We start from the raw sequence: 17,833 nt of genomic DNA, 5'->3' as shown, positions 1-17,833 counted from the left end.
AACAGAGTTTCCCCTGAGATGTCAGAACCCTAGGACTGTGCCACTACCATGGATGGGCTCCAGGAATAAGGATTTATCATAAAAAGTGGTCCCGGGCCAATGGACACCCCCAGGACTTAGAAGCAGCACATACCAAATGGCTTTTGAGGGACACAGTCAGGAGCACAGGTCACGTGAAACTCACCATGCACAGGGTGTCTCTCCATCAACAGTCACAAACCCCAGCAAATTATGATGAACAAGGTTCACAATATGTGACAAATGCATACTTAAATACCTAAAACTTCAGGCAGAAGAACCACATAAGAATTACAATAAATTAAATGCATTTAAACTATTTTAAGGTTGTTGAAATAATAAAATGAAGTGTTATACCCATCACAGTAAAGCCGTGTAAATAACAAAAAGGGAAATTTGAATAATAATAATCATAATAATTTTTTGAGCACTTAATGTATGCACGTACACCTTGAAGCATTTTATTTTTTTTCAGATGTTCTAAATCTTTCTTAAAATTTTATTTACATTCGGGGGCACCTGGGTGGCGCAGTGGTTAAGCATCTGCCTTCAGCTCAGGGCGTGATCCCAGCGTTCTGGGTTCGAGCCCCACATCAGGCTCCTCCACTAAAAGCCTGCTTCTTCCTCTCCCACTCTCCCTGCTTGTGTTCCCTCTCTCGCTGGCTGTCTCTCTCTGTCAAATAAATAAAAATAAAAATCTTAAAAAAAAATTTATTTACATTCAATTAATTAGCATATAGTGTATGATTAGTTTCAGAGGTAGAGTTCAGTGATTCATCAGCTGACCTTGAAGCATTTTATTATTATTTTTTAAAGATTTTATTTATTTATTTGACAGAGATAGAGACAGCCAGCGAGAGAGGGAACACAAGCAGGGGGAGTGGGAGAGGAAGAAGCAGGCTCATAGCAGAGGAGCCTGATGTGGGGCTCGATCCCACAACGCTGGGATCACGCCCTGAGCCGAAGGCAGACGCTTAACCACTGTGCCACCCAGGCACCCCTGCCCTTGAAGCATTTTAAACAAAGTGATTTTATGTAATGAACAAGAGAGCATCATATATTAGATACCATTGTTATCCCAGTTTTAAGCATGACGAGATACATAGAGGTTAACCAACTTGATCAAAACTGCAGCTCTACTAAGTGGTGGAGCACAGGTGCAAATCCAGAAGAAAGTTCAAGCTTTTGGTCGCCTGGGACTCCCACTTCACTCCTGGAGTCCTCCCTGAGATCCGAATACTTCACGGTGGCAGATTAAATATAAAATATAAAAACCTACATTTGTCCTAAAAAAGAAAAACGTAAACATTTCCATGGGCGAGAAACAGAAATGCAAGTGAGAAATGCAGCTGAGGAGATGAGAGCCAGCGAGGGTGCAGGAGGAAGACCATCACGGCACTGCCAGAGTGTGCAGAGCTCCTGAGCTGGGACGGCCCAGGGCGTGTGGGAAGAGCACAGGGATGTGGTTGGAGCCCATCCAGCAATGGGAAAAGTCGTCACGGACAGAAGTTCAAACGGTATTAGTGTTAAGCGGAAGTATTAAACAGGAAGAAAACTTTGAGATCCGTAAACCTCTAATCCCCTAATTAATGTGTTTTTATTTGGATGAGATAAGGTAGGATGAAAATAAAAGAAAAAAGAAGAGACTTCTTCATAAATAATAGGAGATAATTTATATTTATTTGAAAAAATACTTCAATCTCTATGTCACATAATTTTTTTATTCCAAAAAGTAAAGTCGTAATATCAAAAATATAATATAAAAATCCAAAACAGAAGTCAGATTCTTACCTCGCACCGAACATACATATGATACCCTGAGTGACTATATCTCAAAATTATGAAAGCACGATAAGAACATAGAAGGACATTGTGAGAACATAATCACATGGGAGGGAACGTGAGGGTAGTTTCCGGAATGAGGCAGAAATTTTATATCCCGACAAGAGTTTGGGTTACTTGGGTGTGTGGATTTGTCAGACTGATGGTACCGAGTGCCCCTCGCCAGGTGTAAATGATAAGTAGTGGCTACAAAAACCGTAAGAAGAAGGCAAATGAACCCTGAGAAAATGCATAAAGGGCCAGCACAGGAAACTTTGGGAAGAACTGCAAATGAACAGTCAATTTATGGGGAAAATGCTCAACTGCGTTAGTCGTTTTAACATTTTTGATTGAAGTAACAATGGTACTTTTCTCTCCCAGACGGGCTCACGCGTTGTCGGTCGATGTGTTCACTGACACAGCCGTCCGAGAGTATTAAACAAAAACATAAAATGTGCACAACTTAAAATGCCCAAGTCCCTGATTTATAAATGTATCCTTCAGACGGATTAGCAGGAACGCAGAAGTACGTATGTGCGAGGACACTTTTCTTAGTATTGTTTTCATAACATAAAATTTTGGGAAACCACCTAATGTCCATCAGCACTGAAAAGATTAAAATATATTACAGTAGTATTGAATTCACCAGGCTCGGTTTTTAAACAATGGGTACCACTTGTGAGATGTAGGGAAGGCTCCGACATTTTACATTATATACTTCTAAATTGTTTTAATTTGTAAGAGTTGGTGTATAATTGTTTTAAAATTAAAACATAGACTCTGCATTGTATTGTCCCATTTTTTTAACGTTTGTGAATAAAAGAAGAGAAATTATATTCATAAAGCCTTTAGAGGTGCCACAAACAGAGCACTTTGGATGTGGTGAAGCTTAGAAAGATTGTACCTCGTTATAAATACGGGGGCACCCAGATGCGTCCGTGTGTGCAACGTATGTCACTAAAATTGAATGCACCCGCAGTAACTATTCACGAAACTTTGAATTCTAACTTGGTAGCAGTGACCCCAAATGCACAGAGTCACATGGTTTATGCAGAAGCAGAATGAGTCATGTAGGTGTCAGGGCTGGAGTTCTGTTCCAGAGTTTAGCACAGAGCTCGTCTGCGCCGGACGAGAGGACGGGTGCCCATCTCCACGCAGCCGCCCCGCGGAATCGCTAACTCACGTCCATGGGCTCCGAGTGAGCTTCACTGTCCCTCCACCCCAACGTCCCCAGTTCTTTCACCCGCCCTGTTTCCTCTTCTAGAAAGAAACTAGAGCACAATTTGACCTGTGCCTGAAAGAATCAGTAGGAGTCGGGTCCCACTCCTGCGTTCACGGTGGTTCTTTTGGGTGGTTTCTTCAGGGCTAGACCCACCTCCACGTCATGGTAGGTGCGGGGATAGTCTCTGGCGGGAAAGCACCTGGATGAGAAGTCCTGGAAGGCTGGCTGCCCCAGGATCCTAAGAGCATATCGGCTCTGAGTCTGGGGTCACGGACGGTCTCCAAAGAGCAGATCTTCCAGGACGCTACATAGCGTCTTCATAGTCCACATCCGTAACGCTTGCCTTCTTCAGCCGAAAATAGATGGCTGCGGCGTCCTGAAAGCAAAGGCACACGGGTAGGACAGAGCAGAAGACAGGTAGCACATGCCTGCCCTGGTTCTCTTCCCCAATCAGCCTGGATGTGTCCTATCACGGCACGCCGCACAGCACGCGACCTGGAGCCCTCGGAAGCCTGGCCCCAGGTGAACATTGTCAAAGGCTCCGTGCCCCACTGGTGGGCTGCAGAGCTGCTCCCGGGGAGCCGAAGCTCATCAAAACGTGAGAACTCCGTTCTAACGCGCCACCATTAGGCAGTGCCACGGGCTGTCGTTTTTTCAGGATGTCAGGACTCTGTACTCATAAACGACATTTAGCGTGTCACTCGAGTTTACCAAGGGCACAGATTCTGTCCTGAGACCTCTGGCTACCCCCACCATGCTTGACAAACTTACAAAGCCCCTACTGTCCTTGCACACGTGTGGAGCTGGAACTCCTGTAGGTTTCTGGAAGTATCTTTGTATCACCAGTGATGTCCTGAATCGTTCAAGGTTTACAAGTTACTGAGGTGACACAAATCACTGTTACGTAGCTTTGTTCAGTATTAATTTAGTTTTCCACCGCTTGTGTGGTTAACCTCCCTACACAAAGTGGGGTGTGTGTGTTGTCCAACAGTATTTCAGGATAGAGATCCCCAGGGAATAGAATTTGGGGGGTAGCCAGGCACTCTAGCGTAAGCGCAAGTCACCACGTCTCCGTTGCCAGCCTCCAAAATTCCCTTACACGGTGAGGCTTTGCTGCTACAACCAAATGTTCTTCCCATTGTGTGCGGAGATAAGGGAAGATATGGGCCCTGAGAACATTTTGTTTTTCCTTAGTGGCCATAGTTTTAAAAGTTTGAGAACCAGTCCCTGGAAGAAAGAAAGGAGAGCAGGGAGGAAAGTACAATAGGGCTTCTCACTCACCTGGTCCGTGCTCTGTGTCCTCCGGGGCTCTACTGTGGGGTAGAAGGTGTGGGCTGTAAGATTTCGCTTATATTTCAAGTCCTCCGCTAAAGTCGTGCTAATAAAGGCTTCTTCTCCTCCTCTCTACTTCCCGAGCATTGATTTCCAACAATATTTTTAGTCTTGCTTTTCTGCCTATCACAAACACAACTTCCTCACCGTACAGAGGACGACGGGCAGCCTAGAGGTGGCCGGGTCAGTGGGTCCCTCTGGGCATCTACACTCTTTGCATTTCTGGACCCACCAGATATGGATGGGACAACAGCAGCGAGCGGGGCCGCTCCAGGAGGGCAGGCGGACACCGGGGGCGCTGAGCCCGCGCCAGCACTGGGCTCTCCTCGGGCAGCTCCCAGACCCGAGGCCATCGCTCAGGAAGCCGAGCAAAGCCCACAGCCAGCTCCAAGGCAGAGCAGCAGCGCCGGGGAGCACCGCCATATGCCATTTGCAAACACTGAGTATCGTCTTGGTTCCAGGGGAGATGAAAGTCAGAGACAAGTTCAGTTCCTCACGTCTCACCTGCTGCTGGCCGCTCCTGCTGAGTATGGTACACCAAAGAGTAGACCTCGTTCCCGCTGCTTACGACGTTCACTGAAGGAGAAGAAAGGAGGCGGGCATGGTGACACCGTCCTCTCTTCCTGCCGCTTACTCACTCTGTGCCTACGCCCCCTCACCACGAAGACAGACGCGCCGTCTGTGGGCGGGGGCGGCTGGGGCACAGCAGACACAGGTAGGCTAGCAGACGTCACCCCACTGCCCCTCCCCGGCTGCCTCCAGCTGCTCGGGCCAGGTCCCTGGGAAGCCTCACCGTTCTCGTATACAGACGGTTCCCGCAGCGGGGCAGCTGAGTTGACGTAGTTGGACACCTGCGGCACGGGGCTGGGAGGGCTCCTGCAGACACGGAAACACACGCTAACTCTGCGGGATAGCACCCCCCAATGCCCCAGACATACTGTCCAGGGCTGTGAGCAAGACACGGCAGGAGAGAAGCCTGTTAGCAAGGGTCCTGAGCAGAACGCCGACTTGTGGGGAAACCAGCGGTCAGCTCCACGGTGCGGTACGAGCCCTGTACCTGGGCCGAGCAGGGCCCGGCAGAGCAGCCCTGGCGTGCACTGCCCACGAGTGCAGATTCTTACCTGGGGGGCTCAGTGTGGGGTCGCCCGCACCTAGAATAGCGCCCCTCCCATGGTGGGTGCTACGTGAACACTGAGGGAAGAATACCCCCAATGGAGAACAGGTTGTTAGGCAGAACAAGGAGCTTGAGGAAGGGAGAGAAGTGAACGTGTGCATACGTAGCCCTGGAACACCGCTGCTCAAATTGGGAAAATAAGCTGATTTTTGTCGGCATGAATAACAACACAGTATAAAAATATGTCAACTAAACCTTGATGTCTCCAGATGCATGTATTTTAAAAATCTTTTCCTCCTCTAAACTAAAGAACGTCACCAGCAAGTTTTCGGGACCGTTATCACTCTCCGGTCTTAATGATTGAAACGTGCATGTGTCTTAATGCCTCTGAGATATGTTCAGGATCTCGGGATCCTGTTTTCCTGCCTCCTCAGACTGGTTCACAGACCCTCCAATATTGGTTAATTGATTGAATGAATCAATTCATCGGTGAACATGTGAAATGGGTCAAAGTAGTTGAGTGAGGGAGGTGAATTAGGAAGAAAGATGGAAGGACTTGAGCTAATTAATGTAGAAACAAAGAGGAAGAGCAAACAGACCCTCGGTTACCAGTGGGAGAACTCTGGCGTGGAAGCTGGGATAATAAAACACACAACATGAGAGAGGACGACTGGAAACCATGAGGATGGGGGTTCCTGCATTATCAGCACACGGAGGGCACAGAGCCTCACCTGCTCGGGTCCCGGGCTGGACGTCTTCCTACAAGTCAAGCAGATGAGTAAACACGTCAAAGGGGGAATCTGTTGGTCAGTTTTCAGATAGCCCTTGTGTGGGCCCTGCTCCTTGGGCCGGCCACCGCGTGCCAGAGGACATCCGGCCATCAGTTCCGAGGATCCTTCCCCTTGCGGGTGAAGACACTCAGCACAGAGTGGCCAGCCGAGCTGCCCAGAGCCAGGACCTGTGCCCGAGTCTCTGGACCCGAACACCGAGTGTGTTTCTTGCTTTGGGTTTTGACAACACACCAGCTACTGCTGTCATGACAACAGTCCTCAGAGGCGGGCACGGGCACGTTACAGACGGGTGAGGTGCCCCACGGGGCCGGACAAACGTGGAATGTAAATGAGAATGTCGCATCGTCTCCATCCGGCTCCGTGGAGAGCAGGAGTCCAAGATCAAATGCACAAGGGAATAGGTGTTACCAACCGCGAGCCAGGGGGAGGCTAAAGACCTTGGGGCTCTGAGGAAGAACAGAATGCGAGAACTGCAGGCTGGGTGAAGCCTCTGGGGGAGAAGGGCATTTAGGCTGAAAAGTAGGAGAGATCCCACCGTGAGCAGACGTGAGGAGGCGTGGACGAGCATTCCAGAAAGCGGGATAAGCACCTGTTGATGCTCTGGGGGAGGAGAACTGAGGGGCTGACCTGGACTGGGGGGTGGTCGGCGGTGCTGGAATTGCCAACTGTGTTTCTCTTCCAGTAGCTGACTACTTATTTTAAATAGAGTCAGAGTTGGGGTGCAAATTAGATCCCAGAAGCACCAGACATCGGCCGAGCCCCGCCTGATCGCACACGGAGTGGGGGACTGGACCACACAGACACCGCGCTAGAGAGATGGATGCGGCTCCCATGCTGGGGGTCGGGAGCGGATCTGCGGGCTGGGTGGCTGGCAGGATGTACCCGTCCCTCACAGCGTTCTCCTCCCCAGTCCTGCCTATTTCTGTGAAAACAAAGGTCACAGTGACAAAATACCAGAATCTATAAATACTAACCTATTCTTTTCTTGAGCCAACAGCAGAACAATAGGGCCATAATGGTGGGACCAAGGGTGCCAAACAGTCCCTCAAGGATTCCCGAGGTGAGAAGTTCCTTCCTGTCCTCCGTAGGCACTGAGGGGAGAGGTCTGCACGTGAGCCGCCGTGCAGGAGGGCTGGTTTTGGGAGAGCAGATGTCTCGGGTGTGGGATGACGCCAAGGTCTGCTCTTCCTGGGCCAGGGGGTGGGGGCAGTGGGATTGCCTTATGTGACTTGACGGCAGGAGAGAGACACCAGCCTTCATGTCGTCCGTGCCCCTCAGACACACCTCCCAGGACAGCACCACTCTCAGACCCTCCATCGTTGGTAGCACAGCACCAGAAATACTGTGGGGTCTGTAAAGGTCTCCCAGGATGCTGGAAAGGGACATTGACCAACGCGGTTCAATAGCCTGAGCTGTACCTGTGACAGTGAGTGGCACCGTCTCGCTGTGCTGGGGCCCTAGGCCATTGTCGGCCTCACAGGAGTAGTTTCCAGAATGTTCTGCGGTCAGAGAGAGGTTGAAGGACGCTCCTCCTCCAGAGGGGGCCGAGCTGCTCCCCAGGGTGACATCCTCGTGATAAAACCGGTACAGGATCGGGGCAGAGCCGCTCTGGGCCTCACAGCGAAGCTCCACCACGTCCCCAGGGAAGACCTGGGCTCCCGGCTCCCCGACGGTGAGGATGGGGCGGGACACTGGACCTGAGGGAGACAGAGGGCCATCCAAGAGGGTCCCCGTACCGTGACAGACTCGTAATCCCTGCCCACAGAGGCTCAGCCCCGCCGAAGTTCCCTGGGCTGCCCCAGGGAACGTGGGGCCCCGAGAGTGGAGAGGCTGGTGGGACAGAAGGTCATGGAACTTACTTCTGACGGTGACGCTCACCAGCTCGCTGATGCTGGGGCCATAGCCGTTGTCGGCCGTGCAGTAGTATTTCTCTGTGTCACTGTCCGTCACTGCCAGGATCTCAAACTTTGCGGCCAGGGAGCTCTGGGTCTTTGTTTCCAGGTTCAAACCCAGGGCCCCTTTGTACCAGGAGAAGGTGATGTCTCCTGTGCCCTGGGTGGCCAAGCAGATGAGAACCAGCTTCTTTCCCTTCTGCACTTGTCCCCCTGGGGGCTGCACCTCCAAGCTCACATTCCAGACGGGAACGCCTACACAAACACAAGGTGACACACGGGGCGTGACGTCCTGGAAGCAGAGGCCTGGAGTTAAGTCAATAATTTATACAGTTCAGTGGTGGGTAGTGGTGTTCTAGGGGGTTGTTGCTGATTGTTGGATGGTGGTAGGGTGAGAAAGGCCACACTGTAAGCACAGGGGATGCAGCTCCCCCTCCCTCCCCGGGACAGTGGGGCTCCCGGATCCTGGCCTCTCAAACCCGCACTCTGGTGGCCATGGCACAGATGGCACAGCAAGCTGTCCGGGCTTGAGTGCTGGGTCCGCATCTTCCTGTGGGTGCTGGATCCAATCACTTCACTTCTCTGAGACTCAGTTTCCCATCCGTACAATGCAGGGGGGAATGCTAGTTATCTCCTACAGTTGGGACGGTCCCATGACATAAAGCACGTGGGGCCTAGAGCGGGGCCTGCTGCCTAGTGGTTCCCTGTTCCAGTCCGGCCTCACCAGTGCTGAGTTTTGAGCAAGGGTGGGAAAGCCAACCTTCTGGAGGTAGTCCACATCCTCTTCCAGGCACCACGGACGCATCGTTGTCTGAGAATGGGGGAGACGTTAGCGTGCCCACCCAGGCATGGAGTGACACGGTTCAGAGTCACAAAACGCCCCCTTCTCTTCCTTTCTTTCAAAACCAAGCCCCGGCTTCTCCTCTGATGGCCTCGTGCCCAAAGCTTGCCTGTACCATGCGGGTCTGACTTCTCCCTTCTCTGTAGCTCCCGTGACTCCCACCACCGCCACGCGTGTCCTCCCGTGCTGTGAAGGGTGCTGCGCGAGCTTCTGGCCATCAGGGGCCGTGATCATGCAGGGACCGGCCCCCGCTCTCCAGCACAGGGAGGACGCCGTGAGGGGTTCCTAAGTACTCTTCTGTGCACTTGAGTGAGATTAGCAAGAATGAGGGCAGATCCCTTCAGGACTTTGAGAAGGAGAGAAGCTCAGACACGTCTCCAACAGCTCCTTCCCCCCGAGGGAAGGGCGGCCTCGTGGCTGGCCCTGTGTCAGGCCCCGGCACAGGTCCCTGCGCTCACCTTGCACCTGTATCTGGATCCTGGGGCTCCGTGTGGCTCTGAGAGCCGTGGTCTTTTCTTCACACCAGTAGGACCCCGAGTCTTCCCTCCACACGGTGGGGAGCAGGAGCTTCGGGGAGCTGCTCCAGCCCTGCCCCAGGGCCCGGCCGTCTTTGAAGAAGCAGAACTCGAGCTGGGCATCCGTCTTCTGAGAAGTGGCCTGGGTCTCACAGATCAGGGTCATTGAGCTCCCCTCCTTGGGCCGAGAGGGCTGGGCTGTCAGAAGCAGCACTAGAGAGAAGGACGAAAGACATATTCCAGGGCAATGGGTTTCAGAGTTCCTGTAAGAGTCATGTTGTGTTCTCAGCATTTGGTATAAAGCCAGTTGGGTGCAGAGACACCCCCCCCCCCAGTATGGCCTGCCCCTGCGCAGGGTCTCCTCCCTTCACCTCTACCTTCTGGCTGGTTCCCACTCTTTGACATTTGCTGCTCCAAATGGAAGGAGTAGGCGTGTGTGTGCCTGAAAATGCCGCACGCACACACCCAGCTCGCTTGCTCTGGGACGCGACGCAAACCTTGTACAAACTGGGGTCGTAAGAGGCAGTTTTAGTCTATACGCTGAGCCTCAGGGATGCCTCCCATTTTGGCAGAAGGGGCTCTTCTCTGGATGGACAGCAGAGGGGCGAATCTGGGTCCTGCCTCCCCCCATCTGCCCAGCTGCAGCGTGGGGGAAGCGTCCAATCCCGGACAGGATTTGTCAGGACAGCTGTCAGGACAGCTAGGGTACGCCAGCTCTTGGGGCATGTGTGTACCCAACCTCAGAGCCTCTGCTCTTCGGGCAAGTTTAGCAATTTTCCTAAGAAAAGCCTTTCCCACCTCACCAGATAAAAATGCCAAGAGTTCTCGATCCCTGAGAGGTGACTACTGCTCCAATGCCCGTCACCCTCATGCCATGCCCGTCACCCTCAAGCCACATCCGTCACCCTCACGCCTTTGCTACTGGAGCACTGCACCCTGGGCCTTCTGAACACTCAATTCCAGTGTTGGACCCAGAACGTTCACCCTGGGACCTGGAATTCCTGGCACTAGGGGTTGTCTTCTCTCCTTGGAAGACTGCAGTCCCCAGGGGAGTGAGGATGGAGAAAGGAATAGAAAAAGCATCTAGGCACCTGCACCCCACTCTTCTGAATGGGGAGGGTGGCGTGCCGTGGGACGGTGGACAGGACAGTTTGCAAGGGCTGGAGCTCAGTCTTGCAGCTCAGAATACTTCTCAGGTCTTCCAGGCAAACCTGGCAAACTCCTGGTAGTGGAAGCTTTGTTTCTTCCGGATGTGGGTTTGGATTTCTGCTTAGGCTCGGACTGGGCACTCATGGGGTAAAAGCAGGGTCAGGCACAGGCGTGTTGGCATTAACCCACGGCCTGAGTTCAGCGCGGACGAACCTTGGGAGAGCGTCCCAGAAGCCTGGGCTGGTTCTGAGTCTCTCTGGCTTGGCCCTGCAGTGCTGTGCTCCCCAGCTGTACATGGGGCCAGGGCTCTTGAGGGGATAGGACGCCTCCTCGAACCCTGTAGTTAGTATTTTATGTGTAAGAGAGCAGTTCTGACGTATCCTGGATTGAAAGGCACTTCAGTGGAAGACTCCTTCTGGGGGGAAACTTCCTCCTCTCTTCGTCTGGGAAAGGCAAGACTTTGAATCAGGATCAGAGCGAGGCGGGTCTGCGCCAACCGGGGTCTGAGGGAGAAGTCGCGCGGGCTACAGCTGCGGCTGCAGAGCCAGGCTGGAAACGGGAAGGGGGCAGGTGCTATTTCATTTCCCGTGGCCCAGGGACCGACTGTCCTGTTCTCCGTGGACGTGCAACGGCGGCGTTTCCTGCATCGCTCCTGGGGGAGCACCCCGTGGGGAAGATACCGGGGCCTTGCTGCCCCCGAGGCTGGGAGGGCAGCGATCCCCTAAGGTCCGTCTTCCACACCCAGGGACTTCCTGTGCAACTGTGGCTTCCTTCCTGAGCTGCGACTTCCCACAGAAAGGACTGTGGTTTTGAGAAGGTGGGGGCGAGACCGGCTCCCCTAGCTGAGCGGTCATGTGACAGCTGCAGAAGCTGGCCTGAACACAAACAGCCTGGGCCCCAGGGAGCCACGGTCACGGGAGACTCGGCGGCCGTCACCAGATGGCAGACAGCATCCCCGGGCCTCCCACAGGGGCTCCAGTGACATGATGCCCGTGGACCGCGGAGAGGAGGGGGAAGTGCCACTCACCTTCCCTGGCTGGTCCACAGGCTGGAGCTAGGAGAGAATTCAGGAGAGGTCAGTACGGGTGCAGATCCCAAACAGGCAGCCCATGCAGCCCGGCTGCCCTCCCCCTGCACTGCTCTCTGTGTGCCCTCCCGCAGCCCCCCTCCCTTCTCCTCCTCCCCCTTCCCTCTCTCCATCTTCCATCCTGCCCACTGTTCTGCTCGTCCCTCCTTCTTCACCTCTGTTCCTTCTCCCACATTCCCCGTCACCACATAGTTCCTTTTGTGATCAGGAAATCCTTTCCGATCTCTGCTCCGTGGTTAGGAGATGTTGCCTTCATTCCATGGCTCCTTCAAGCCCCGGGCTCTCATCCCTCCCTCAAATGTCCAGATGACCCCACCCGGGCCTGGAAACTGCAGTGACAACAGCCAGGCTCCTGCTCCAACTTGATGCCCTTTATTCACCAGCGTCCCGGCAGAGGAGGTCCACAGAAGGAATCTGGATTTCTCCAAAGAGTCTCCCAGCCCCAAGGGTTTGGCTGGTATGGCGGCATAATGATCAAGAACAGAACGTTCTGGGAAGATGCAGGCTCTGCAGCCAGAAGGCAGGGACCTGAAGCCGCCTCTTCCCCTGCAAGCTGTGCTACCCTGGGGAAAATGCTCCTCCCTCACAGAGCTTCTGCAAGGATTAAATAAGTTAAATAAGTTCACACCCACAAAATGCTTAGAATAGTGCTGGAATGTATTTAACATTCAGTAAATATTGCCCATTATTACTACCCATTTGAGCCCATGGTTAGTCTGAGATGTTCAAGCTTAAAAGCTGGTGTGAATAATTTGTTCTTCAGGTAGAGAATGGAACCGATGGGGCTAACGTGAAAATCACGTTTTTTATCCGTCCACAGTACAGATAGTTTTGAGCGCTTACTGCGTGCCAGGCATTGCACGTGGGGCCAGGGTTGCAGGAGCAAATGTGAACAACAGTCTTTGCTGTCAGGGAATTTAGGGGGAGAGACCTAATTAAAAACTCAACATATAGCCTGATTTCAGAGAGTGATCAGTGCTATAGGAGAGATGAAGCCAAGAAATAAGTTCGAGTATCTTAGGACGGTCTTGAGTCTTTGGATAGATGTCAGCTGAATAGAAAACAGAATGAAAGTAGAGAGCTGCCTTCTGAGTGTTTGGGAAAGAGCACCCCCAAGAGAGAACTAGCCAATGCAAAGGGCGTGAGAAGGAATGAGCTCATGGTGGAATGGGGAGGAGAAGGTGGTGCCCCCGGAGCTGAGAGAGGGGCAGCGGTGGGCACTGGTGTGGTAGAGGTGGTCGGAACCAGTCATGGAGGGCTGCCTGGACTTGGCACCAGGTCTGGATTTCATTCCAGGTATGATGAGGAGCTGTGGACAGTTCGGACCCACTTAAGTTTGTAAAATCACTCTTATCCTGGAAGACGGGCAGAACACTGTCATGCAGGAGAAACCGGGAGGACTTTAGTGGCAATTTAGTCTGGAAGACAGAAGACGCCAGCTCAGGCTAGGCAGGGCCGCCCGTGAAGGGCCAGATTTCCACTATAAATTTCAAAGTAGAATCAATGAGAGTTACTTATGGATTGGAAGTCAAGAGTAGAGAAAAGAGAGGAATGAGTGTAAGTCCTAGACTCTTGGCTACAGCTGCTGGAAGAGCGGAGGTGACATTCGTGTGCATGGCGCGGTCACCGGGAGAAGCAGGTTAAGTGGGGGGAACGCGTGGGAGATCAGGACATGCGTTTGGCCGTGTGGAGTGCAAGGTGTCTACGAGATAGCTGAGTGGCCGTTGAATGCATGAAAGCTGCTCAGAGCAGAGACCAGAACTGGGGAAATAAGCTTGAGCTTAAGGTCAAAGTGGCGCATGAAGTGTCTGAAAGGGGCTGGGAAGTGAGCGCGGGTGGAGCCTGAGGTCTGGGCACCAGCCTTGGAAAAGTGGGTCAGGAAGCAACAGGTGTTGAGTTAAAAAGAAAACCAGCAGCATATGGTGTTCCAGAAGCCAAGGGAAGAGGTGCTTCCAGAAGACAGAGCGAAGGACTACCTCTGAGAGGCCAAGTGAAAGGAAGCTGAAAACAGAGCCTGGGCCGGGGTGACACGGAGGGGTGAGTGGTCCCAGCCGGAGCAGTGGTGGGGACGGAAGGTGGACAGCTGTGGCCGAGGGGGAGGAGGACCTGTCGGCACCGAGAAGCGGCCAGCGGTCGCCGGCACTTAGGAACCGGCTGGGTTTGACGCCGGAGGGATGGAGGCCAGGAGGGAGTGTTTGAGGACATGGAAACGTGGTGCTGGGGCTCCCATGACTGCAAGTCCTTCTAGAAAATCAGAGCTGGTGTATCATAAAAGTGAATGTTACTGTGTTGTAAGTTAAAAATGAGTTTAAAACAGGAAGGGCAGGAAGAGATGAAGCAAGCCCAGCGGCTCCCTGGAAATTCTGTGAAAGGGAGTGGGACGCCGTCAAGGCTCATTCCCACTGTCTTGGGGAAAAGACATGGTGGCGTGTTTGTCTCTTAGGAGACTAACCCAGAATGAAGAAACGTGGTGATGGCACAGCGACGATTCCGAGAAAGCGAGAGCATCGGGGAACCCAGTGCACATGGGAGGAGTCCCGTCCTGCACGGGACGCGGGATGGTGTCATCCTGACTGGGGACACATGGCGGGGCGGGCGGTTTACAGACGCGGCCGCAGAAAGGTGAGGACATTCTCTTCTGATGGCTTTCAGTTCCTCAGGGACATGCAGAAGATCTAAACTGAGAGTAAGAAGGAGGAGTTTGAGGAGACAGAGAAGGTGGACGTAGTGGTCTGAGCGAGGCACTGAGTAGGAAGTTGTAGGAGTGTCACCAGCGCTGCCGGGGCCACCGGAGATGCGGGCCCTCCATTTAAAGGCATGTGAGTCAACGGGATGGTGCCTTTGGTGTGAAGTCACACGCAGCTGCTTGGGCACTGGTGTGAAGCACACAGAGAAGCGTGTTGATTAGGAGGGTGGGGCCAGGGGAGTGTTGTGCGAGCCCCGGCATCTGAGCTGAGCGGTGGGGGCACGGAGGGCAGTCGTGGGCAGTGAAAAGCCCCAGTCCCTGGGGCGGAGAAGGGAAGTTACAATCACCACGTGGCCGTTGGGTGGGATTGGGGTGGGGGGCTGAAAACAGGGGTTTTGAAAGCAAGCCGTTGTTGGCGACGCTCTGTCCGAGGGTTTGATGGCAGGAATGAGGGGCCAAGGGTGGAAGACAAAGGAAAGGGTGTTGACGGTGAGGACAAGGAGCAAAGAGCCCGGTTTGTTGTGTGAATCATCCCTGTGGCTACTGACAACAGTGAGAGCAAAGACAGAATTCATGTCGGAAGGAAGGACAGCCACTGAACACTTCCTATGAGATAAAAAGAGAAATGATAGTTTTCTTCAAACACCTGGCTTTCCAGTTGTTACCACCAGCTGCCTGCCTGCGAGCCGCCGGTTGGAGGCTGAGGTCTCGGCATCCACGGGCGCAGGCAGAGACCTCGGGAGGTCCTGCCTGGACCTGGACGTCCTACTCACCGCACATCAGCAGCACGAGCCCCAGCAGCATGAGGACCCGGTCGGGGACTGTCACTGGAGATGCTTTCTCCTCCAAGGAGGAATCCAGCTTGCGTGGAGACACAGCGGCTTGGCCGAGGGTCGAGGAAGCCAGGATGGGAAGTCACGCTGTGGCCCGTTTGCAGAACTACAAGAGCAAGAGCCCTCCCAAGGCCCCCCTCTACTTCCTCTCCACTGGGGGCCGGGACAACGAAGGATGCTCCTTCTTGCAGCTTCGTTCCATGTCCACAGCTCGGAGACAGTGCACGTTAGCCCACCGGGGCTCCCTCGGCAGTGTCTCAAAGCACCGTTCCCAAAGGCGATCTCTGACTTGGATGAGAGCTCCTCAGACGGCGGTCCTGCTGCAGGCAGCGGGTCCCTGCCCCGTAGCCGCACGGTGTCACTCTGTGCGGGAACGCCAAGCCGGGGCCGATGGGCTCTCACTGGGGTTATGTGCAGGGCGTGACAGACGATGACGGGTACAGGGTCAAACTGTTTGTAAGGTACTGGCTCCCACCCGTATTTAAACTTTCATGAGGTAGCAGTCAGTGAAGCAGAAACAGATGAAAACAGAATCACAGGAAATTACTGCCTGGGGGGATGTTTGTAAGTGAAATGCAGGAAATGAGCCTATGTAAATTACCTTCTGGGCCTTGGGGACAGTTTGCCAAGATCACCAGGCAGGTGTGATGGCGGTCCTCCCCTCCCCCAGATCAGGTGTGTGTCATCTCTCCCATCGCTCCCTGGAGGACACTGGGGCTCCACGTCCTCGGAACCAGGAGCCTGCGTGTAATTCAGACCATACTTGGAAAGAATAAACCATCTTAGTTTCCCACATTTCTTGAGTCTTTGAGGATCTAGGATTAAGAACCAGATAACGTGTGGAAGCAAAGCTATCAGGGGTCATGGCAAGACGGCGTTCGGTAAGGACGCCCAAGTGCGGGTGTGGAGTCGCAGAAGGCATGAGAAGAGAGACACGCGGTCGCATGGCCAGTGCTGAGCCCCTGGAGGAGGAGGGAGCAGCGCTGGAAACTGCCCGGAGGCCCCAGAGAATTCCCAAAAACACTGCACCTGCCTTGTTAGCTGGCTCAGGAAAGCCTGCCTGGCTGTGGGTTTGCCTTGTTGCAAGTTTCAGGACCAAGGCTTCTCATTCACTGAGGAGCGCGGAGCCCTCTCGTCCAGTGCGTACGGCAGTCAGTGCGGACCCTTGCGTTCACCTCCCCGTCTGTGCTCCCGTGCACATCTTCACGATTCCTTCAGGTTCAAGTCTCTCTCCCCTCCTCCTGCTCCAGTTTAAATGCTGCATGTTATTTGTTAAGCTCTCTCACGCCTTTATTTTTATACACTCGTGATACACACACACAAAGAAAGCGTGCATATAAATTGTGAGATACTCTCATGAAACGCAAGCCAAGGAACCGACACACACAGATTCCCCTGGGCAGACGGGGGTGAGGTCTGGCGGGGAGGCGGGGAGCCATAGGGTGCACTGCTGGGGAGGAGAGGGATGTGGGAAGAGCTTTGTCACCGGGGTTCCGACATCAGGGCAAGACTGAGCCGGTGCTTCTGTTGGGAAATCTGCCTCTGGCCCATGCAGCAGTGATGAGGACATGGAGATGCCAGAGCTCACGGCCGAGGGGGGATGTACGGTGCTCACCGGCCACGTCGAGCAAGCAGCGCCTCACTTTCTGTAGGAGAGGCTGCGATGGTTAATTTTGGGTCAGCTTGGCTAGGCCACAGTGCCCAGATATGTGGTCAGAAGGAAGACTCTTTGTTCCCACACATTATGGTTGAAGCGAATGGGGCCCACAGAGAAGAAACTCGTTTCAAGTCACTGTTACAGACTGGATGCCTGCTTCCAACTTTTGGCTCCCTGCTTGTAAGGGAGTTATACGTGCTTTCTCATGACCAGGCCACTCACTCAAGTATCGTTTGGGAGGAGTGGACGTGCCCGAGTTATGGGCTTTGGCTTGGCTCTGGGACGTGCCTTGGCCAGCGGGGTAGGCGTACAAGGCATGGCCGCGTGCCATCAGACGCTCGCTGTGCTTGCGCGGTTTTGCTTGGCTGCCCGTTTGATCAACTTTCCAAAGTGAGGAGACAGAGGGAACTTGAACCCCACCCACAGCCTGGAGCCCAGCCCAGCCGAGCCCCAGAACCTCCACGGACCTACAGTCCTCGGTCAGCCTGGGCAAGAGATAAACGTTTGCTGTGAGCCTGGAGACGCTGGTGTGGTAACAACCACAGGAAAAGCAGGCACGTTTCTGCAGCAGATTTACAGCTGGGCAATAACATGCATTTTTGCTTTGATTTCATCTTCAAATTAACATTACCCATGTGTTTATAGGGCCTCGGCCATGGACTGTTAGGGGTACATACCCAATACTCCTCATGCTTCCATAAATGGGACAGATTTTCCTCACCCTGCCTCGGGAAGAAAATTATCAAGGAGATGTGACTTACCTAACTAATAAATTTAGGAGAAGCCATCGAGCACGTGTGGCTTGGTGCCACCTGGGTTTTCCTTGAGAAGCTAGGCCTCACCACGCTGTCATTGGCCACCATCCACACACCAGG

The 17,833-nt window shown here is 53.4% G+C and overlaps 1 protein-coding gene across 3 annotated transcripts; it reads right to left on the bottom strand.

Moving 5' to 3' along the window:
- Positions 1-1,679: 1,679 nt before the first annotated feature.
- FCRL1 (Fc receptor like 1) lies at positions 1,680-15,817 on the bottom strand. 3 transcript variants are annotated; one of them, XM_057315543.1, is made up of 12 exons: positions 15,242-15,817; positions 11,723-11,749; positions 9,490-9,759; positions 8,951-9,001; positions 8,158-8,445; positions 7,717-7,995; positions 7,273-7,389; positions 6,239-6,266; positions 5,187-5,269; positions 4,898-4,969; positions 4,343-4,374; positions 1,680-3,437 (listed from the first exon to the last, which is right to left on the bottom strand). In XM_057315543.1, the coding sequence occupies exons 1-12, from the start codon at positions 15,270-15,272 to the stop codon at positions 3,366-3,368; spliced, it is 1,350 nt and encodes a 449-aa protein (XP_057171526.1). In that variant the 5' UTR covers positions 15,273-15,817; the 3' UTR covers positions 1,680-3,365. The 3 variants fall into 3 exon arrangements, with proteins under 3 accessions (XP_057171526.1, XP_057171525.1, XP_057171524.1); XM_057315542.1 differs by having other exon boundaries at positions 7,717-8,445; positions 10,638-11,749; XM_057315541.1 differs by having other exon boundaries at positions 7,717-8,445.
- Between the last annotated feature and the right edge of the window lie 2,016 nt (positions 15,818-17,833).

The sequence above is a fragment of the Ursus arctos genome, unplaced genomic scaffold (genome assembly GCF_023065955.2).
Source record: "Ursus arctos isolate Adak ecotype North America unplaced genomic scaffold, UrsArc2.0 scaffold_2, whole genome shotgun sequence".
In the NCBI taxonomy this organism is placed as follows: domain Eukaryota; kingdom Metazoa; phylum Chordata; class Mammalia; order Carnivora; family Ursidae; genus Ursus; species Ursus arctos.
This window is presented reverse-complemented; position numbering and strand designations above follow the sequence as displayed.